We start from the raw sequence: 23,874 nt of genomic DNA, 5'->3' as shown, positions 1-23,874 counted from the left end.
TGATTGCAATACTAAATAGATGAGTTCATGGTGACATTGTAACATGTCAAACTTGACTTGACACATAAAGACACTGATTTTGATGCATGTGTGTAGGCATTACTGACTTCTTAAGGATTATGTTCTCGTCTCAGTAAAAATGCTGTACTTCGCTACCAGCTGTCCATTCAGTGAGCACATTATGAGCTAAAATACAATTAATTAATGTTGTCACTCCATTTAATGTGAATATGACTCAAGGGCAGGCCTAGCCTTTACAGTTTCACCGCTGTGAGTCAGTGAGTCGTGCTTGCTGTGTGACAGAGACAGCGAGAGGGCGGGAGAGAGGGGGAAATGAAAAGGAAAAAAAAAAAATGTTTTGTGGATTAACTTGTTTTTATGAATTCAAATATCATTACAGCGTGATGAGAAACTAGATGTTGGCAACAGAATGCAGATTAATTCAGATGAATACGCTAGAGTCTTTGCAATAGATAGGCCACAAGCTGCGGGGGGGGGGGGGGGGTGTATCCAGAAAAGGATTTCTGTGCATGACAAGGAGAAAAGTGTTGAACAAAGGGCTGCCTTCACACACAGTCTACTGTAGCCAAAACAAAAAGGTCATAAAAGCAGCATATGCCGCCTTCTTTCCAACCCCACCCCACCCCCCACCCCCACCCCTCCATGTCTGTATATTGTGATTCGTTTTCTCAATGGACCAGATGGAGGGAGAGCTCGTGTAAGACCAGGACAGATGTTTCACTAGACTCCGGGTGTGTTTGTTTGCCTGTGCGTGTCTGAGAGGGAGACAGCGAAAGACACACGGGGAGGGGGAATAAATTGAATCCGAAAGGCAAGTGGAACAAGTACGGAATAAATTGAGAGGAAGGGAGAGAGTGTTAAAACGTTTAAAACCTCCAGTCCACATTACCTGCCAGTGTTTTTATCACGGTAACAGGTCTTTCTACAAAGTGAGGATTCTGTGTTTAATGCTAGAAGCAGAGGATGATGTTTGGGCACTGGAAACCTTTCAACGGATGTTCGCCAGAAAACAGGTCGGGAGGCCGGAGTATGTGCTCAAAGAAATTATATTTATTACAAAAATATTAACAAACAGAGGAAAAATGAACCCTGGGAAATTCAACAATAGCTTAATAGCATTTTACCTTCTCCTCCTCACCTAACTGAAACATACCACCTACTCAGCTAAGTATGGGGTTGAGCCACACACAAGCGTACAGAACACCGCACATCTGTAAACACTCCATATTGCTGAAAATAACAATCTACTATAAGCACACACATCTTCCTACACCTCCCTACATGCTAAAGACCCCCAGTACCTCACTGCTAAGAGGACCTAATGATGCAAAGCTGTTTCCCCTCTCACTGATGGAGCAGCTGAACCACCCCCAAACAACCCGGACAGAACAACTGAACATATACAAAGTGGGTTGAAGCTTCCAACAGATAACAAGCCTGTAAACAAACACAAACCCCATCTTACAACCAATTTATTGAAGAAACAACCTGAGAAATGAATGGAAACATTTGACTGAAGTGCTGATGATTTTACACACAAAACTGTAATAAAGAGTTCCCTGTAGGAGTCCATCTTGAACCGCACTTAGGTGCAACTCATAGGTACTTGTACTTTAAGAACATCTGTTTAATACCGCCTTATACTTCGACTCCACTACATTAGAGGTAAACATTGTACCTTCTTGTTATTTCATTACATTTATTCCAAAAAAATACAGTTAGAAGCTACTTTACAGATTAAAATTTAACATAAACAATGTATGATCAACAAATAAATTATGCAATTTTATAGAGGAAACTCTTACATGAGGTAAAGTAGTTAAAATAGCGACCAGCAACAAAAAATGCTACTTGAAAAGCAATAACACAACAATACAATACATATGATAATATAAAATTCTGAAAGGAGGAAATCTGTATTATGAATTCTTTTACTTCAAGTATATTCTGCAATATTTCTATCTACTTTTATTTGTAACAAAGTAATTCTAAACTGTGGTATTAATACTTTTACTGAGATTAAGTATGTTTATCTATTTGTGGGATGAAGGATTTGTGCAATTGTGTGTATGATTTCGGCACTAATTGATGACTTTGCATCAAGGAAAGCAAGAAAGGTCAGGCTTTAGATGTCAGTTACGTGTGTGTGTCTTGTTTGAAGTGTGCAACAGTGTAATAATTAGGCTAAGATTTAGTATCATCAAGGATTTAGATCTTAGTAGTTTGGTTTTCTATTTTATTTGTATATACATATGGACACTATTTCCTTCCTATGCTTGTTTCTTTATTGTGGTAATTATGATGGTATATAATTATTATTTATTATGATTGTATTTTTTGTTCTATTTTTGTAGTTTTGATAATTTGTTTAATGAAAAATTAGTTTGTGCAGTTCCACTTTGACAGTCAAAGTGGAACTGACAGTCTCAAGTTTAATGACCACGCCCTCCCATATTGTGTGTGTTAAATACAATATGTCCTATATCCTGCTGAAGTGTCCTTGAGCAAGGCGCTAAGCCCTTCCCCTGACTTCTCGCTTCTGTATAAGCCGCTTAAAAAACACGCCTGTTGTACTGATACCACCAGCGAGAGGAAAAGTGAAAAGCCTCGGCAGCACCATGGCCAGCGCCTCCTCGTGAGGCCTCTCTCTCTCTCTCTCTCTCTCTTTTCTATTTTTTCTATTTATTTTTTATTTATTTATTTCAACTCCGAGGCAGCGACAGTGGAGCCCTGTCACATTTTATGCAGTGTGTGTAAAGTGAAGCGCAAACTCGAGGCTACAGAAGACATTTAAAACACGGTCATCTAACCTAATCGTGGCCGGGGGATGAGGGGAGGGGGGAGGGGGGGGGCTCTGCATTAATGAGATATGAGATACACCTGCGTATGCTGACCTGACGTCACCCTCCTGTCAGCGGTACTGTTGGGCTCGTGACTCAGAAAAAAAAAAAAAAAAGTCACAGGTGTGCCAAAGGTAATCAATCATTAGTGTCAGATGTAGTCTTTCATTACGCGCCGTCGTGATTTGTTAAATTTTTTTAAAAATTAGCTCTAACTCATTAGCATGTTAAGATTAAAGCTAAGATAAAAAACAAAGCTAATTGTTTTAGTAGCTGAAGTTAAGCTAGCTAGCACTCTCAGTTTAAATTTACCTCGGTGTGTGACGACAAAAGGTCAAAAATAAGCGGAAGGTAAGCTGTAAACTATTTTATTAATTCGACCTAACTGCAGTTATAGAGGCTAATAATGTAATTACAAACTGTTTATGCTTTTATGTGCCCAGGAATAACATAAACCAGGGAGTAACGCGTTACAGTAATGCGTTACCAGCTAACCCTGCCTCTACTATATCTCCGTCTGCCGCTTTGTCTACGCATCCATGTGGGTTCCTTCCCTCAGCAGTGTCGGTGTTGCGCCTCTCCGGTCCGTCAGCCTCTCAGCCATTGGCCTCAGAGACCATCAGTCTTCCCTTCACAACAATAGACCCCCCCCCCCACACACACACACACACACACGCACCGCTACTAACGCGCACGGTGCTTTCGAGGAGCGACGGTGAAATGTTGGTTAAACTGCGGGTTATCGACTCCTTTCTTTCCAGCTTCACGTCGGCGAGGAGCGCAGGGAAGCCTCTGCGATGCGTTCAACCGGGGACGCGTCGGAGTTGAAATAAGGGAAACACTGGGGCTCGGGGGATAAAAAGAAAAAAGCAAAGCAGAGGGGGGGGGGAGAGATTTTCCTACGAGGATGACTGACTGGTGACAAAGAAAACGGGGAGCCCCTCTGGCTTCGGTTCTCACCCGCTAGAACTTGACGGAAGGCGTTTTTTTTGTTTTGGGGGGGGGGGGGGGGGGGGACCGACTCGCTCTCACTTGGACAGCCAAAGATTTTTCATCACCATTGTTTTTGGAGGGGAACCATGCCTGTCCGGAGGGGTCATGTTGCGCCACAAAACACGTTTTTGGGAGTAATTATTCGCAAATTCGAAGGACAAAGTGAGTACCTTTCCCCGGCGTGCAGTGCTGTGTGGGTGCGATGTGTTTGTGTTTGTGTTTGTGTTGTTGTGCTGCTGCCTTTTGTGTCTCTCCTGCTGCATCCTGAGAACAATTATTTACTCGTTAGGAAACCGCCTTCTTTTACATCAAGGCTTATGATGTAGATATGTCACAGTGATTTTGATGGAAAAACTACAGGAGAGAGAGGTCCATTATAAGTTAATTACCCCTGCCACCTCATCAAACACCTGGGTTGTTTTATAGTTCTGTGCTGGAGAGTGCTCTGCTGCTCCAGTGCAAATTGCAGTTTAAAAAAAAAAAAGCTGCTTATAGGAAACAAGGATTAAAGGATTTAATTACTTTCAGATCATATCACCAAAATACCTTCATTGCCCTTTTTAAATCCAAATGTTTAGTTTCCTGGATGAAGCAAAGTAGTTGTGCCATAAATCTGGGTTTTCCTGCTGAAAACTGTGCAATATTCAGGCTTTCATTATCGCATTCAGTTTTGAACATTTATAAAGCGGTTCAGCCTGTTTGTAGTTTAATTTTTTTTTTATTCACTGGAAGAGCGTAGAACCTATATTGAGAGATGTAATGGAGGATAATCCCATGTAAACCTATTACACCCACCTACTGTACCTGCATTTATATTTTTGTATTCTTTCATATTCATGTTAATGTATTCATTGATATGTTTTCGAAACAAGTGATCGACTGGAGTAAATCGGTCTTGTTTATTTAATATTCTGCCCGTGAACAAATTAACATTCTCCTCCCTCCAATCTCTCCTCTACACCTTCACAGATAAGAAATTCATCATAGCTAATGCCCGGGTGCAGAACTGCGCTATTATCTACTGTAATGACGCCTTCTGCGAGATGACGGGCTTCTCCCGGCCGGACGTCATGCAGAAGCCGTGCACTTGTGACTTCCTGCACGGCCAGTTCACCAGCCGCCACGCGGTGGCCCAGGTGGCCCAGGCGCTGATGGGCTCGGAGGAGCGCAAGGTGGAGATCACCTACCACCGCAAGGATGGTGAGTACCGTGGACTCAGGTGGCGTGTACATGCACATGACAAGAGGTTATTGCAGTGGTCTCACTTTAAATTGCACACCAGCTGAACCACTGACACCCTCTCTCTGTCTCTGTCTCTTTCCCACTGTTCGACTTGTAAGAACAGATGATGGTTGTGAGGTGTGTGCTGCACAAGAGAGAGCCACGTGCACTGTTAATGCAAGACATGCAGCTGTAGGATAAAGACGTTATAGGTGACTTTTCCAATGTCTAACACTCTAGGTACACAGTGAGTAATTTTTAGTACTCAGTCGGCTCTATCTGGAGCATTTTGCAGCAGCGAATCACTGAGTGCACCCATTTAGAGCCCTGAGGGGAGGAAGAGCAGCTGTGATGGTTTCCTTTGCTGTGAAGTCCAGTTTTGAAGTGATGCAGGCGCTGGGTGGCTGGGAGGGATGTTCATTAGCCTGCGCTGTATAGGACACCCTGGGATGTAGGGTGAAGGATGTAGCTCACTTCCCTAAAGACTAATATGAAGACAGTGAAGCGTGTGGTTTCTCTGTTTCTGCTCTCATCGTCTCCAGAAAACAGCCTTCGTTGTGCAGAGATGTCACTCAACATTTACTCAGCTAATGTTGCATTTTAACCCACGTTAGTGCTCACCGACCTGACAACTGTGTGTGACTGACTGTGTTTATATAGCTCGCCCATAGTTTAGATAATCTACTGACGTGCATATGCTGCTTATGAATACTGCATGCAGATCATGACTTGGCATGACAGCTGGTATTGTTTTGATGAGTTACAAGGCGAGCTGAGCCCCAGAGTGAAAGTTTAAACCAGTCACATCTACTGTGCTGGTTCAGGGAGAGTGACCTCCAACAATGACATATGTATTCAGATGATTAAGCTTCCTTGCGTAACGCTTGAGGGCTGGTGAAGTTTCACCATGGCAGAAACAAGGATTAATAGTTTTATAAGACCGATGTGTGGCTCACCCCTGTGTGCTTGTCTGGTGTTATTGTTTGTATGTTAGTGGACCACAGTGGAAATAAACCATCAGGCTTTATTGTGTTTTATCCTGCAGTGTGTGTGTGTGTGTGTGTGTGTGTGTGTGTGTGTGTGTGTGTGTGTGTGGGTATTTTGAATCACATAAAAATCAACCATTTGCACTAAAGCCGTTTCTTCCGCTGAGTTACAGCATTTTTTAATAACTTTTCAGAAGTTTTTATCGGGTTGAATGCACTTTATTGTTGCCGCAGAACCAAAAAAAGTTAGGCAAAACAACAAGAAGTGAGTCTGTGTATCAGTGTATCAGGGCAAATAGCCAATATTACTGCAGAAAAAGGGTTAGGGTTGTACTTGAGAACAGTTCTCAGAGTGGTAGCTACTTAACAGCAATCGATATCAAAACATCCGTAAAAACATCCTCCGTAACATAATATAATGGCAAAATGTTTGCCAATTTATTGCTGAATAAACCACTTAAAGTCCACTTAAGGCCTGTTCCCACTAGCTAACTTGAAAAAAGGCAAAGAGCAACCAAAAAAGTAGCATCTTTGAGTCCAAGACCATCAGAGTAGTCGAATAATGTCCCACCAAGCATCCATGACTAAAGCAGCACAGTCTGCAACTGGTAAACCCACGAGTGCCACAGGACAAACACAAAGCTCCTTATCTTAAGAACAGGGTCCAATTTATCTCCCCTTACAAATGGATGGATTTTCTCATGGATAATGAAGCAAGAAGCTGTCTGGGGGATTTGTTCTGACATTTGATGTGTGATAGGAGCTCTGGTTCGGTGATGAAGATGTGGTCTTTTAAAGATTGGCTCCTTTGTGTGTGTGTGTGTGTGTGTGTGGCAGGTATACAAAACCCAGAGGGGGCGAGAGATTGGGTTGAAAACGGTTTGCAGAACCGTTACAAATGATAGTATCCTTGGAGACATAGATGTGTGGGGTCAAAGGTTGAAAGAGTGAGATGAAGTTACAGAGAAAATGCTCGAGGGAAAAGGCAGAGTGGAGATGTCAGCTTGTGTTTTGAGTGGAGTGGTGTGTTTTAGCCCGTGCCCCTTGAGAGTGTCAATACGCACCCCATAGCCTTGGTTTGTTTTGTGCTTCCTGAACTTTCACTCGCCTGAAACAGCACCATAGTGACCAAACAAGAAGCTCAGTCAGTATCATAAATACTGCAATTTCCCTGTCTTTTCAATTTGAAGAACGTTAATGTTCCACTATATTTCAGAGGGAAATTTTAGACTTTTTACTCCACTACATTTATCTGACTGTTGTAGTAGCTGATTACTTTGTAGATAACAGCTTTGTATAGTTCTTGGTTTTGGCTAGAGATGTTTTTTCTGACCAAAGCCGACGCCCGTTAACCAACTATTAACAGTTAACCAACAAGATTAAAATGTATTTAAATGAGTGTCTGTAACTCATTAAACATCCCCTCCAGTGAAAATTAAGTTTCAACCTTGTTAACATGTTAGCATAAGCATAACCACTAACACTGTGTCAGCCACTGCCAGTTACAAGCTAACAAACAACATAAACAAATAAAAGATGCTAACTGCGATAACGGTTCTGATCCGTCTGCTAGTCTCTGGTTCTGGTCTCAACAGACTCGTCATCTGAGTCTGGGTCTGACTGAGGCTCAAACATGAGGCTGAGTCTCTCAGATGTTTCCTCCTCTAACCATCGTGATAGTGGTTAGTAAGTGGGTGGGGCACAAGGCCTGATCCAGATTTATCAATCAGGAAGTAAGAGGAGATAAGCTTTAGACACAGTTTTTATGTGTGAAAACCATGTTAAACAAAACATTAATCATAGCAGAGAATTTTTTAAAACATATCTGGAGAGGAACTTTAAAAAGGGAGTCAAGAGTGGATCTAAACAGAGAGGGAGATAGATGAGCACACACACAGGCAGAAGAGAAGCCCCTCCAGGCAGACCATCACACAAGGCGATGGTCCTTTTAACTTCATTAGTTACAGAGGAAACAAAGTCCCGCTTATCCAAGAACACATAAAAAGCTCTCTCTTATAAATTAATGAGGTTATTATAAAGAACAGCTCCACATGTGATTCACAAAGAGCAGAAGAGCAGAGTTGTGCTTCTGGTGTGAACAGCCAGGCTACTGCTCACGTGACACCGAGTCAGACTGGCATAAAACCTCAAAATTAAATAAACATCCACTAGTTTTTATTTAGAAAAAGCAACACGTTAACATGCTGTGGGGTTAGCCTGGTGAGGAGTTAGTGGAGAATATGGTATTCATGATGTCCGAGAATATTAAAGTGTTTAACTGAATTATTGGGTCAAACTTGTTATTGGCGGTTCACGGCTAAGTGGTTAATTATGATGTTACGATGTTTTTTTCTGATGGTAAGAGAACTTTCTTACAAACAAGTTTAATGTGGTTCAGGGAACATCGTCGTAAACATTGCATAGCTAGCAACACGTTTGGTGGAAGGTTTGGAACAATCAGCACACAGGAACCATTAGCGAACACTTCCATTAGTGAGCTGTATTGCGTAACAACAACATAACGTGTATGTCGAAACCTTCTGGGAATGTTTGTTGGGCTAATTAGCCAACAAAAATGTTGTTTGAAGTCTATAAGACATGGCACCGAGCTGCAGCAAGAGAACTGCACTTTTTTTACTGAAAATACTTTGTCACTTTTACTTCAGGTAAATTTTAAATGGAGGATATTTACTCATAACGGAGTATATCATAAAGTACTATTAGCGAGGTATAGGATTTAAGTACGTGAGACTTGACCCTTACAGGTCTGATGCCTCTCTGGGCCATCGTATTGTCAGCCAAGCCAAGCTGTGGGTTCAGTCTGCATTGATCCGCTGAGCAAACAGCTTTAATGAGGACACAAATACCTTCATGTTGCATTGATCTTCAAAACCGGTACATTGGAGAGGGGAAATCAATGACGGGCAAATGCCCTCCCTCCGCTGGCCGGCCCACGGGAGACTTGGATAAAAAGAGCTGGAGGGCTTCTGACTGTCGGACCCTACAGCGGGGGAAAAGGCCTCATTACCATCCTATATCCTGTGCCTCTAATTACCTCAGTGTTTTCCTCTCACCTGACTCAGAGTTTCTCCAGGGAAGGTCATACACCTGTTTCAGCCGGGCAGACTGCTCTGCTAATCTCATAAGCAAGTGTGGATGTACGATTTATCATCCTACATATGAGTTTATGTTTCTATAGTTTGTAAACCGTGTGAACTAGAGACAAATCTGTGTTATATTTTTAAAATCCTGGAGTGTTATTGCATGTCAAACACTTCTAGTGTGTGTAACCATTTATAATCTTTCCCTGGGCCACACTCGTATGATCAAAATCCAAGTTCAAATTGGCAGGCAGCGCTGCCGAGAAGACACATCAAAACACATAGCAGTAGGCCGAGTGAAAAACAGCGCCAGATGTGTTGGTGCGGGACAACTGAACATATAATTAAATAAGAATAAATAATTCTCTGTTATCGCCATTACAGAAATGGCTTCCTTTTAGAGGTAACTTCTTCTGTCCTTCCCCCTTATCCAACACACACACACACACACACACACACACACACACACACACACACACACACACACTCTCAGCCTTTATCTCTGTTGTCTCCTGTGATGGAATTCCAGGGGAATGTCATTGCGGCGGGGCTGATTGCTCCTCTCGTGGTGGACCATCGGGGGGTTTCTGCGAAGGCAATCTTCTTCTTTGTAATCCTGTGACCCAGGGTCTTCATAAACGCACCGTCCACTGTCCTTTACAGTCCGTGGAGGAGATTCGGCTCGTCAGCACAATCCTTGGCACGATCTTAATGCTTTATGATTTGTGCCTTCGCTGAAACTTTGGTCGCCCAGTGGACGTATCTGTGTGACCTCTGCAGGAGAAGTAGCCCTCATTAAAGTGGCAGAAAATGTATTCTAAACCTCTGTGCTTGACATTTAGATGCCGAGCTGTTTACCGCACTTGCTCCAAGAGCGATCTCTGAAACCTGGGACGAGCCAGATATTCTCAAATGTAACTTTAGTGTCTTTTTAGATTTTTGTCAAGAGCCGCCGCTCGCAGTTTCGCAGCGCTGTCTCATACTGTTATTGTGTTGACAGGTGTGATTTTTCATCAGTATAAATACAAAGAGCTTCTGTTAAATGGCTTCACTTGCATAACTGAAGGCTGAGCTGTAATGTTATATGAGAGCTGGTTATGTATTTAATAATAATAGATACATTCTCTGAGCTGTGCCTCCGTTTAACTGAGTCAACACCTGGAGAGACATAGGGAAACGCGTGTGCGATCTTGCTTTGCATTTCTCTCTCATCATCCCACATAGTTATGCATTTGTTTCCATTTGTAACCAGTGGTGAAAAAACAAAGCTGTGCCTGCGTGAGAGAATAAGAGGATGCTGCAGGAGTCATTATGCATAATGTAGTGCGTGTAAGACATGCAGACTGCTGTGTGGGTGTACTACGTGAGATGTGTTTAAGACGGATGATGACAAACAAAAATTTCACACAATTATAATCCCAAGAGGAAAATAAAATTGACTTAAGGTTAAATTAGCCGGTAATTATATCAAGGAAACAGATTTAAATTGGATAAGTGTATATAACGCGTCACGTCGCAGATAATGTTTATAATCTCCAACCAGAAACAGCAGGTTTGGAAAAAAAATGAAGAATTACTGAGAGACTTTGATGTAAAGCGTCGTCTGTTCAAACTGCCGCTGAGAATTGAAAAGGAAAATAATTATTTTCCATTCAATTGTCCAGTGACGAAGCCGCTCCATTATGTGGCTTTACAGTAAATGCTGGAATGATGACGGTGTCGGGGTTTGCTTCCCTCTGGCGCTGTTTAGTAGCCACATGATTGGTCACACTGTTTAAACGCTGAATCGCAGTTTGATTAGACAGTGAAATAATGAGAAAATTGATTGATAAGAGATGATCCATTCTGATCAGACCACCTGTTTCAGATCTTACATTGAACGATGCACCGCAACACTCGGTGCTTCCCAGTCTGTGGCCTTTTATTTGTTAATGAATGCATTCAGCTCTGCAAATATATCGCCCAAGTTAGAGATTAAGCATTTAAATCCTGGTCTTAATGACAGCTTCAAAAATCCCTGAGTAAAAATAAACAGTTCTAAGCAGCACAACACGTAATTTCTCAGCAACACTTATCTTTATCTGCCTCTGCGTTCGGTGATTCAAATGGAATAATCACGGCGTCTTTGCTCTCCATACTCTCAGGGTATTCTTGGTGTATGAAGAAATCCATATGCTCAGCACATGGTTTAAAGCTCTCACTTGCAAATAGCAAATAAGACTGAAAATGTCACGCTATAAATAGATTAAAGTTGCTCGTGCTTCAGTGATGCTCACTGAGATTAACGTTTTGTTTTTTTTTTGTTGTTTTTTTTGCTTGCCTTTTTAAAATCACTGCAGAAGCTTCAGATTGTGACGAGCTGTTAAAAAATATGAGGCGTCTCCTGAAGAGGAATATAAGAAAACCTGATGTTAACCTTCAAAATCATGATGGAAAAATCACTATGAGCCCTGCAACACGTTTATCATTCTATTCTTCTTCTCATTGTTTAGCTATTTAATTCATTCATTCATTACTGAACTGATTAATACTGTCACTAAACAACTGTTTTATATTATTCTCAATTAATCCTTTTTTCTAAATAATGAAAACTTCCAGTCAGTATTTCTAGAGCCCGAGTGACATGTTCAGTCCCAAACAGAACAACCTTGTTTGAAGCTTCGTACTCAAATACAGAAATTAGACATAAAGGAAACAATGGTCGTTAAAACTGTTAGAAGCTGTAAGTGCAACTGTTGGTATTTACCAATTAATAGTGGGTTTTTGAACCGGTCCAGAATCCTGCGGCTCGGCTGCTGACTGCTTCCGAGGGGAGGGATCACATGACCCCTATCCTGGCCTCTCTCCATTGGCTCCCGGTTCATTTCAGAAAAGCTTTGATGATTTGATTAGATGTTTTTATTAAGCGCTCAGTGGATTTGCCCACCCCCTTCATCACAGAGCTTTTAGGCCCCTACACTACAGCCAGGCCCCTGAGATGGTCAGACTCAGAGTCCACTCATTACATCTTTTCTTGTGTGTTTGGTGAGTTTGGAGTGAAGACGTCTCTTAGTTGAAAAAGGAAATGTACTGTTCATGTTTCCCTCAGAATCAAACCTAAATTAGAGATTCTACCTTGTTGAAAGGGTGTCGACCTTTTCACCACATACCTTTACTGCTCTGTGACGATGTTGCAGAGGAGCTGTGCTGCTGCTGCAGAGGTAAAAACAACACGGTGGATATATATATTAATGGCGGTAGACTGAGGCGTAGCACTTGTCCTTCTCAGGTTTTTCCTACTTTACCGTGATGGATGGAGTTAAATATTTAAGTAATGGACTTGTTGCCCTCCTCCTTCTTTTTTTTCCACACTTGCATCTCAGACTTTGGAACATTTGATTTAAGGCGATTCAGCACGTCACGTGTACAGCCGAGTATTTTTTCTTTGCATGTGCCTGATGTCACATGTCAGAAAGAGACAGCAGAGACTAAGAGAGAGTGTGAATGGAAGATTCAGGTCGGCCGTGGAGCCACGAATCTGGGTATTTTAACAAATGGATCCGGCTATAGATGTTGCTGATGCAACTACTTTAGTCAATGAGGCTTAACAGCCTCAGAGCAAGCTGCACGTAATGACTGATTATGATATGAGTTGTCTGAAGCGACCTGAGTTCGAGGGTCTGCGGTGTGATTGGATGGGAACCGTTCTCTGTGAAAGCCAATTCTTGTCCAAATGGCTGCTGTGCAAACAAGATAAGCTCTTATTCTGTTTCACCCACAGTCTCTTCCACCTTCTCGGCTTCAGCTGTGTTTGAGAGGAATACAGTGGCCGGTCCGTATCTGTGACAGACGTCTGCACGCAGGGAAAAGAGAGGGAAATGCAGAGAAAGCAGATGCAGTTGGACAAAATTAGACCCATAAATCAGAGCGTGAGAGGATGTAAGAGGGAGCGTTCAGTGTAAACTAAGTTTGACGTGTGTGTGTCCGTGAGGGATAAAGCGAGCAAGCGAGCAGGCAGGAGGGAGTAAATGAAGGTATCAGAGAGAAATCAGGTGCAGCTGAATATCAGAGGGCTTCTTTCATTGCAGGAACGCCCTCTTAAATCCAGCCCAGCTGCTCGAGAGCTGCTTCAATTATGGACGGGCCTTAGTTCTGTCTCCAGAACCCTCTGTCTGTCTGTGCAGGAGGCTGTTTACCTCTTTAGGGACAACGTCAAATTATTCTCAACTGACCGCCCTAAAAATAGGGTTCAGTTATTGCAGCATCCAACACAGACTGAACCCGAATAGGATTAAAGAAATAAAGGAGTTGCTTGACAAACGATGTAAGTGTTTGAATGCGGCTGTCCGGTTCGCTCTCATCAGTCCTCATGAGGCTGAGAGAAAGCAGTGTAATGAGCAAGACCCCTACTCTCAATCTAAAGTGACACGGACAGATTTGTGTTGTGGCAGAGGCTTCGATTTCCTCTATGCTCATGCCTCACAGTGGATCTCATTTATAATGAGTCTCTTTAATGGTTTCCCCGGGCTGCCGGCAAGAAGGAGAGGCTCCACAGCAACAGATTGGTCGTTTACGAGAAAAGCTGATTTGTAGTTACTCTCCTCGGTTGTTGCCATTATAAACTTGAGTGGTTTAAAGCAGACAAACTGGAGGGATGTACAGTAGACATATGCCCCTGCTGTACTATTCCAGTCACATTTTAACACACCTCACTGTCACAACCTGCACATTCAGATGATTCTCCCCCCCTGTCTGTCACCCTCACGCTCACATCCCTATATAAGAAAAAGAAAAAAAACTCTCTCTGTGAAGTAAAGCATAGTGTTGTCTTGGCAACCACTGAAAGAGACATGAAATATCATCGCGGCTCTAAAACTCATCCTGGCACGTCTGCCTATGGGGCTCAAAGCTGGAGAGCGGAGCAGACTGCTGGGACCTCGTCGTCAGGCCCGGAACTGCCATCAAAGCCGAATGCGAGTCAGTTCATTTGCCAAGAACAACTAAAGCAGAGGAATTTGACTTGGTGCTGCTGGTTCGGAGCCGTAATGACTTCACAGGCTCATAGTCACGCCCAGGATCTCGTATACTGTTAATACTGTGAAGGGGGAGCACAACACTGATTTTTAATTCACACCTATTTGAAACTAATTCCCATTACGACAGGTTGACTAAACAAGAATAAGAGTGTAAACACACTCTGGCAGCTCTGTGTAATAAGCACACAGTGATAATGCTAAATGCTAACATGGTGTAATGATTACCATGTTAGCCATCTTGGTTTAGAGTGTTAGCATGCTAATAGCACTAAATCTCATTAGTTTTTCTAGTGTCTTGAACGATAGACTTTATAGCTTGGCGTGTTTATTTTATTTATTTGTGTATTTGATAGGGACAATGCATGCTAATGAAGATTAGTACAAAATATACAATGTAAACATGCCAGACTGGAGCAAAAATGCTAATTTACATCTGTAAATTTATTGGCAGCATCGCTTATTCCTGAAACATAAAAAAACAATAATTATATATCAGTAAAAAAAAATAAAATAACATGAAATGCAATAATATAATTGTATTACAAGCCTAAAAAAGGTTATTACTATATCTGTACCAATGGCAATCCATGCAATAGCTGCTGATAGCCGAGATGTTTCCAACACACTGACAGTGCCATAGAGCCACGCTGCTAATAACAAGGTTACATGATGGATTTGTGAAATAAGTGAACAGTCTATTTTCATGCTCTGTCATCTACGTGTATCATTACTAACTTGATTTAATGGCAGTCAGTATTTCCTCACCGTGAAGATAATTACGCATTTCATTCTGCATGAAAATGTTGTCGACTCAAACGTGAATATTCAGGATTTGGCAACAATGCCAGACAAGGAAAAAATAAACAAAAACAAAACCTGCAAATAAGATTAATCAGGGTTGTTCTTGTTGACATATTTACTACAGACTTTTTATAGATTCATAGAATTTTAAAAATAATACCCCTGTGGCTTCCTTGCATAAAAATAATGACTGTGCACGGACAGATAAATGATTTGCTGTTGTTCCATCTTCAGCTGTTTGTACTGGAATTCATGAGACATTGCACTTAATTTTGCAAGAAGCTCCTCGGGATCAATAAACCATTCAGTCAATGGCCATCCCCCTTTTCGATTGCTTTCTTGTCGTGCCATTCTTTAACGTCACAGATGTGCCATCATTTTCTTCAAGGAGGTCATCCTGACAAGTGAAGTGAACCGAAAGGCTGCACATACAGTACTGCAGGTTATCGTCGAGATGTCTATGTCTTCAGAACAAAATGTATTTCAACAAAATCATTTAAAGCCCTCGTCTTGTCTAAAGGTCTGTGTCCATGTGTAGTGTGATTATAGATCAGCTCTAGCTTCTATATTAATACTGTGAAAGTATCAAAGCCTCAGTCCACAGAGAAATGCACACAGCCTGTATTCAGAAACTGAGCCTTAAAACCAGCCGTCAGGACTTCTGGAACTTTGTGATGTCACAACAAAGCAGTCACCAAGCCCCGCCCACCTGGACCCACCATCCAAACCTTGCAGGATTGGATTGGTTTCTCTGCGTGTTTTACCTGAAATGTGCTATATACAGTCATTTGACCCGGGTGTGAATGCCGATTGTACACTTTTGCATTTCCGACAAAAGCCCAATGTCTTTCTGTGTTCTGGTTTTTTAACAAGAGGGAAAAGGGGCTTTAAATCTCGGACCTTTCAGATCCAGTGAGATCAGACGCCTTTGTCTGCACTGCAGCTGTAATGTGAGTAATGTCCTTTCAGTTTGTGCCCGTTTGCATCTAATTTGGATTTTGAAAAGCACTACTTTATATCGGTCTCTTGAGACTTGACGGACATGTACGTTTACCTACATATACCTGCCCAAGTATTTGAGTTTTATGTGTTCAGGCAGCTCTTTGAGGCAGGGACGGTGATTCATCAGGATTTTACCTGCAGCTTTCAAACACATAAAAATGGGCACAGAAGATTAAAATGTTGATCGCACGTCGTCGACATTATATCAGCAGTTAGCCGTGTTACAGTCTGATATACAGTATTTTAATGATTGCTAATATCAATCACATTCACTCCAGTTTAACCTCCCCTTGCACTAATGAAAATACTTCACTCAAAGCTTGCAGGCACCGTGCCAGTGAATAAAAGTAGGTCATTGTGATGTTGGATCTATGGATTAAGCCCACACACGCTGCCATTATGTGATGGTATTACCACAAACAGACAGTAAACAGTCTGACAGCCCCCTCCCCCCACAACCTGCTCCGGCTCCAACACCTCACTCTGCAGCCGCCGCCCCCCCGCCCCCCCGTCTCTCCTCATTCTTGCCTTTATTGTGGGGCTCAACAACCCCCACCCACCTACTACAGCTGCACGCATGTGAGGCGCCGCTCATCTGAGATATGAGCGACGAGCTTTATGTGAACAAGGAAGATTATTCCTAGAGTCTCACGTGAGTGTGGTTAAAAGGTTTATTCATAAAACATGTTGACTCAACCCCCCCCCCCCCCCGAACCCCGGTCAACCACTCATATTTGTCAGTATGTGATTTCAGCCCATGATCCCTTCTTTTCTCCCATTCATAGATTGGATATGCGGAGAACACATCTGTGAATGAACAGCCATTCATTTTTCTTTCCTCCTATCAGCCTCTTTCATTCATCAGATCACGCACTGGCCTGATTGTTTTCATTCGTGTCAGCGTTGTTTGACTTTTGGTCTATTTTCTAGATATGTTTGTGGAATTGAAATGTTAGTAAGTTTTATTTTTTTTATCTGCATCTTCTCTCCGAGATGTTTATTAGATTTGTCAGGGCTGATTTGACGCTCAGCAAGGTCTTTTATATATAAATGTCAGGAGAGTAACTTCATGCCCAGTGAATGTTTTTTTAACTGTTTGATCCAGATGACTCAGTAATTAGGAATGAATTAGGCGAGAGCTCGTCTTTAGAAGCCCCACCCCTAAATGCCAGTCTGGGATGGGCACTCTGCGGCGCCTGCAGTCGCTTTGATGGAGATTGAATCAGCGAGCCCTCGGAATCAGAGCGCACAGCCTACGGCCACTGGCCTGTTTCATCACAGCGAGTCGGACTCTCAACCAAACCTGACATCCACGCGTTATCGAGGCGTCGGATCAGGGTGGTCCAACTCCAGCCTAGTGCGCTCTGTCCAGCTGAGACACACCAGGGCTGTTATTGTTGTATTTCCCCCCCCGCCCCCCCATTCCTCTCGTTCTGTCTGCGGACGGATGTTCAGCACAGATTGCTGGTTCCTTGACAATTTGACAAAAGTAATTTAGGTTTGCAGTGCGGCGATCAGACAAGCTTGACAGGAACCTGAGCCTGTCAAGCTCTTACAGTGTTCTTTCATCAAATTTCAGCCTCTGCAGGAGCACTTACACTTCATCCTGGTGTTACTGTAATTGCCTTTGCTTGTATGTATGTCATGCCCTCCTGTCAGCTTCAGTCTGTTTGGATCTAGTCTTTGCAAAAATACTGACACCGTTATTGTATTTCATTGTAAAAATATTCATGTTATGGGCGTCTGGGTATTTACAGCCTCAGTGACAATCTCTTGTGTCTAACCGAGGTGTCTTTTCGAAGCAGCGACGTATGACTGTCCCTCCGAGATGTTTGACAGAAACACATCAAGTCAATACTGGCAACAGTATTTTATAAGGATAAATATAAAAGCATTTCAGTGTTTCTGCTCTGTTTCTGTTCTCTTAGGCTGGTCCATGTGTAGTGTGATTATAAAGCAGGTCTAGGTTCTATATTAATACTGTGATACCGCCCACCTGGACCCACCATCCAAACCTTGCAGGATTCGGTTTCTGCTATATTTTTATTGGATCACTCAGAACACAGTCAGCCAATCAGAAGAGAGGCTCAGAGCCATAAGTAAATCTTCTTATGGATCAGATAAAACACTGACATTTATTTTATGTAAGTGGAAGTCATTTCACTCACAGCCAGTTATTGATAAAATTAAATGTTTTGTCCAAAAAAAAGCAAAAATCCAAAGAAAAATCAAATAGTTGAAGTGAAGTCGAGGAAGATCATCGTGGAAATGACAAATCCAGACTAAACCTAATAGTCTCAGAAGGAGAAATTGACATTTAAATGTGCTTACACACATGAGTAAAATAGCAATTACACTGTATTTTCATGATTTCACTGGTCGGTGAATGTCGCAGTTTGAGCGAAGTCACAGTGTCACGTGTCCGACCGAGGTTTGCTGGGTTTTCTTCCCTTAATTTAAAATCTGTGTGAAGGAAAAAAAAACTTAACAAGTTGGCATCTGTTTTTTATTTATTTTTATTTATTTTCTGACACATCCAAGTCACTTCACTTGGTGGCGTCTTGTTTGCTGCACCATCTGTCAAGTCTTAATTTTTTCTCCCCCCCCCCCACACTGATAATGACAAACAGCGCGTTTGAGTCGTTATTCACAGCTTGCTGTTTGAGTCCCGCCAGATTATTCCTGTCGTTCCTGCAGTTGTCCGGTTGTATTCCGTGAATCGCTTTAAACACATGCGCCGTGACCTTTTTAGATTATTATTCTCGTTCACCGTCGCGAATATGATGCGAAAGTGCCGTGACAATTTACTTTATATAATAATGGGATTTCAGCATCGAACCTTTTTATATGAACGGGGACGACGCACTGAGAGTTTCTGTGTATGAAAATAAAAGGCATGCGGAGGAAAACGAGATAAATATCCTAATGAACGGTCACATTTCATACAGTTTGTCCTGCTTCCTGAAACTAATTAGAGAACTTGCTAGTGATATATACAAAGCAAACACTGCTGCTCTGTTCTGGTTTACTTCTGCAGACGGAGCACAATGACGAGTGAAATGAATACATGAAAAAACAACATCAGCATAATTAAAATAAATAAAGGACAAACATTAACGATGACTAAATTCTGCTCTTCATTGTGACTCATTCTTTGTTTCTTTGAAGCACAGACGAAGCTTTAATTTGCATTTATTTGCTGGTGTATGAGGTCTACACATATTTGAATTCATCTCTGTTTTTATTTGCATTTATTTACATCTGAGTCGTCTCCTAATTTCATGTATTGATATTAAAGTGATTTAAATCCACCACACTGGGAGATTTCTTTCAAAAATATTATATAATTAAAACAAATTTTAGATTAATCTCAGAATAGTGTTGAAATCCTACTAAAGATATCGATCATCTCGTCATCTGATCATTTAGAAACTCACACTCTGACGGCGTCTTTCAAACGGACGCAGTGACCTTGAGGTTTGCGATTCCCTAAAAATATGCGATCGTTTGTTCTATTTTGGATCTTTCTCACCGTGTCCTCTCCACATTGATTTTGTTTATCTGGTTTTCTAGTGCAGGCGGAATTGGCCTCCTCCATGTCCTCAAAAGACTGCAGTATATCACTCTATCACACCCACAGGTCCGATCGGTTCAGCCGGTCCAGTTGCACGGGAGCACGTGGGAGTTGAGATGCATAATATGGATTTTTGACCTATAAACAATTTTCTACAAATCATTAACTCTTGAAAAATATAAACCAATGTATCGGCCTTTATAATACATTTGAGATAGAAGGACTGTCAAATGAATGATGCCTCTATTTGTGTTTTGTTATAATTGGTCGAGACCCTGTTGGGTTGTTGAGCCGAGGCAACATATTGACGACTGGATTTATTAAAGCCATGGGAGGGATAACTTCTAGAGCTTAGGAGGTGTGTGTAGCTGAAAATGATTTTCAGTCACTTACAGTAAAACAAATCTTTACTTTTATTGTGAAACAAACTGTTATATATTCAGGCTTTTATTTTGCAAGGCTCAGTTTTTACAGTAACCGTGAGCCAGATGTTTCTGGGTTTTGTTGATACTCGGTGTTGACGGACAAACTTTCCTCGCAGTGACTTCACATGTGACCTTTCGGTGACGGGACGGTCTGTCGAACTGCCAGGCCGCCGCGCCGCCACTGATGATATTGTAACCCCCGGGGATAAGGTAGCACTCTCCCTCCTGGATTAGAGCGCCGGCATCAGAGTTAAACAGCTCTTAGTACAACTGAATGTTCCCGGGGGAGAAGGGGAAAGGATCACATTTCCCTAGAATGGTGGACAAAAACATAAGCCCTCCTCCCTCTGAGAGAAGGTCACTTCTCATGTTCAACGTTTTTATTTCTTCACCCTAATAAACTCGTGTCAGGTAAATGAGTGACTTTATATTTTATATCCCTGAAAACAAGTCTCTTTACTTCTCTTGCTTTCAGCATTCAACACTAGCTGACCGACTGTGTGCTCTGTGTAGCTGCACGTCGTCATAGTTGACGTCGGCCGGATGTAGAGTCAAAGAGGAGACGATGATGACTGAGACGAGCCGGCGCACAAAATATGCAGCGTCAGAGAAGTTGATTTGATGACAATTAGCTTTGCCAAGCTGGAGAAGCTCCCTGCTGAGCTTTTGACAGGGGGAGAGAGGGAGGGAGAGAGGGAGAGTGTCACCGTCGTAACCCCCTCCAGCAGTGTAGCACCAACCAACAGCTCCCTGCTGCAGGAGGCTCAGCTCACATCAGCGTCACTCACATTACACACACACACACACACCTAATGACACACACACACACACACACACACACCCCATGTCTATTAGGCACAGGCTGCAATTTAAAATGATTTTGACTGCGATACTCTTGGCAGCAGTTTCTCCAAATGAGAGCTATCAGGATTCCCATATGCCACTCACCCACAATCACTGTCACACACAACCAGTCAGCAGATGTTAAACTGGTCAGAGTGTGTGTCAGTGTGTGTGTGTGTGTGTGTGTGTGGAGGGCTCTGACTTAGGTCACCTTTGTGGACTAATTTCAGATAAAGGACCAGATAACTTGATTGTCTTTGTTTCTCTTCTCTGTGGCCAAAGAGTTGGCATGAGCGTCGAAGCTCAGAGTGAGCTTCTCTGCCGTCGCCATCTTGGCAGTGTCTGACTCCGCCCATAACTCACAGCTTATCCAAAAATGGGCAAAGAGGAGGAGCTGAGACTTCGGTGCATGCCGGTTTGTGGCAAGCATACGCTCACCCACCTGTCACTCAAAGAGGCCACGCCCTCAATTATACAGAACTTTAAGTCTTAATGAAATATAAACAGGTGTCATGAAGGAGGAAATTAGCTCTAGAGACAAACTATTTTCTGTACCAGGCTGTAAACATGTTTATTTCTGCTGTAAAGTTGGACATTTTAACATGGGAGTCTATGGGGACTGACTCACTGTTGGAGCCAGACTCTAGTGGTCGTTAGAGGAACTGCAGCCTCTGGTTCTTCAGTGTTGATGCTTCATGTTGGTACATAGGTGAATAGGTGTGTTGGGCAGTATTGACGCTTGCAGCTGATTGGCTCCCGTCAGATATCTTTCCAAATATGAAGAACCAATAGAGAGAAGAGGGAGGACAGTCCGACCAGATACGTTTTAATGGCACTGACTGATTCATGTGTACGTGTGTGGTCTTCCCTTCCACCGTCAGTCAGCGAGCGCACGTCGAGCTCCATTGTCTTAATAATTGATAGTGGAAATAGAATCTAATGAAATTTCCAGCATCTTGAAACTAAAACTCCTCTCACTGCGCTGCGATGAACACACACTCGCACAGTCAACAGTCCCTGTTGTTCAATGATTAAAGTTTCCCCCGTTTCTGCAAAATGTGGTTGTAACAACGCACAAGGAAATGTGGGTTTTTGCTGTGATGAAGAAATGGAGGTTTCCCACAGTGTTCAAAGTCCTCTCCTCTCTGTCCAACGCTGTGATGTGGCCTGGATTTACTACCTGAAGTCAGCAGGATTACACAGAAAGTACTGAACCGATTTCTGCCAAACTTGGTTGGAGGGATGGGACGTGGACCAGGGAAGAACCCGGATCATTTACTATGAGTTTGAAGTTTTTGTTTGACATTGTCGTCTTGTACACGCAGCTGTATACTAATGTACTTTTGACTTATTACTACATTGGTTTTCCATGTTATTATAGGTTAAAGGGCCTTACACACACACGCTTGTTGCGACTTAAAAGACACTTCAAATCTTTGAGACTTTTAACAGCCACACATTTATGAAAATTAGAAAATGTGCTGATGGTTTAATTTTAAACATCAGCTAAGTTTTTTCCCTCTACCTCAAAAACCAAAAACAAACCCCATCGCTGTGTGATGATTAATTCACCAGAAATGAAATGAAAGTGAGAAAGAAAATGTGAGGGGAGTGCATCACCCGAACCACAGAGGAGTAGTGAGCTCTCAAGCTTAAAATGAGAGTGAACTGACATAACCTCCGTAGAGTGTAATTAATATAACTTTAAGAAAATGAAGAGGAGGTGGCAGGAGGTGCAGGATCAGTCAGCTGAGGTGAACAGGGGGGTATTTTCGTGTGTGTGTGTGTGTGTGTGTGGTGTATTGGATAGCTCTGTTTAATGAAGACACAGCTCTGTGGGAACAGTTGGTCAGTGGTGTATCAGTGCAGTGCAAGTCTGTCCTCATGTGACCTCTGTCCTGGGCTCCAGCAGTGGTGCTGCTGTCAGTCCAAACCTCAAGGTCGAATAGAAAACAAACCTCCGGTCACCTGAGTTTCTTATATGCAGAATATCAACCTGTGTTTTGGGTGAGTCGCCACATTTGCCCCTGCACGGATGATTGTGTTTATTCCGCGACTAATGTGTTCGGTTGGACGAGTCATCCAAGTAGTTTGTCCAAAAAAAAAAAAAACAACTTGGCGTGGAGGTGACTTTGATAAATCGAGATCAGGTCTTCACACGCGGAGTTAAAACTGAATCCAGAGTGTTGAGAAGAGAGAGAGAGAGAGAGAGAGAGAAGAGCAACAACCGCAGCTTCGGTCTGAAAACATTAAAGCACCCCTCAGCACGCTGTGATTTGGCATATTCTGTGTGTGTGTGTGTGTGTGTGTGCTGGGTGCCATGCTGTGCTGTCATCCTGCCGAGCCATCTGTGTAGCAACAGATTACCAGGTAGTCCTGTTAATCCAGGTGGGCTGCACCGCGTCGGTGAGGAAATGAAGCCGAGTGGAAAATGTTTAAATCGATAAGACCCACGTTTCCTCTCAGGCTTAAGGCTTGTGGCTTGACTTTGACACACCAGACTAGTGCAACAATGTGCTACCAGGCTTATCAAGCCCCATATATATATATATATATATATATATATGTGCTTCCACAGGAGTTTGTGCTATTTATGTGGATGACTGGCAGCTCTGTGTTTATCAACTCACTTTCACCTCGACAAAAGTTTCACATTCTCCGTCTCTCTTGTCAAACTGCAAGTCAGCGCTTTCCTCCGTCTGCCGCCCTCAGAGGATCGGAGACCAGAAAAGAACAGATTGTTTTTGCTTCTTCTGTTTTAGTCCAACCATCCATGACTGTAGATTTGATTCGGGGGGGGGGGTTTGCTGAGTCATGCTATTTTTCCACACTCCTTTTCAAAGACAGAAGAGGTCGTTTGTTTTCTTAAACGTATCTCTAACGAAGACGAGCTGGCACCTGATGTATCACATTAGGATGCTTAACTATGTTTTGCTCTGCAGCTCCGTATAAATATTCAGGTCAGAGATGCTCTGACTAAAGTTGTTCTAGTGCCTTTCAAAGGTGCGCTCCCTCATTACACTGCAACATGTAAACCAGCTTCATTGCCTGC

At 42.5% G+C, this 23,874-nt stretch overlaps 1 protein-coding gene across 1 annotated transcript in view; it reads left to right on the top strand.

Moving 5' to 3' along the window:
• Nucleotides 1-3,940: 3,940 nt before the first annotated feature.
• Nucleotides 3,941-23,874, top strand: part of LOC111222694 (potassium voltage-gated channel subfamily H member 7-like) — a 57,072-nt gene continuing 37,138 nt past the window's right edge. The window contains exons 1-2 of the mRNA XM_022746497.1: nt 3,941-4,016; nt 4,824-5,054. Coding sequence (XP_022602218.1) covers nt 3,941-4,016; nt 4,824-5,054 — 307 coding nt within the window. The remainder of the gene's footprint in view (nt 4,017-4,823; nt 5,055-23,874) is intronic.

Source organism: Seriola dumerili, unplaced genomic scaffold (assembly GCF_002260705.1).
Source record: "Seriola dumerili isolate Sdu_G_001 unplaced genomic scaffold, Sdu_1.0 BDQW01000105.1, whole genome shotgun sequence".
Taxonomy (NCBI): Eukaryota; Metazoa; Chordata; class Actinopteri; order Carangiformes; family Carangidae; genus Seriola; species Seriola dumerili.
Note: the sequence above shows the minus strand (reverse complement) of the source record. Positions and strands in the feature narration are given on the sequence as shown.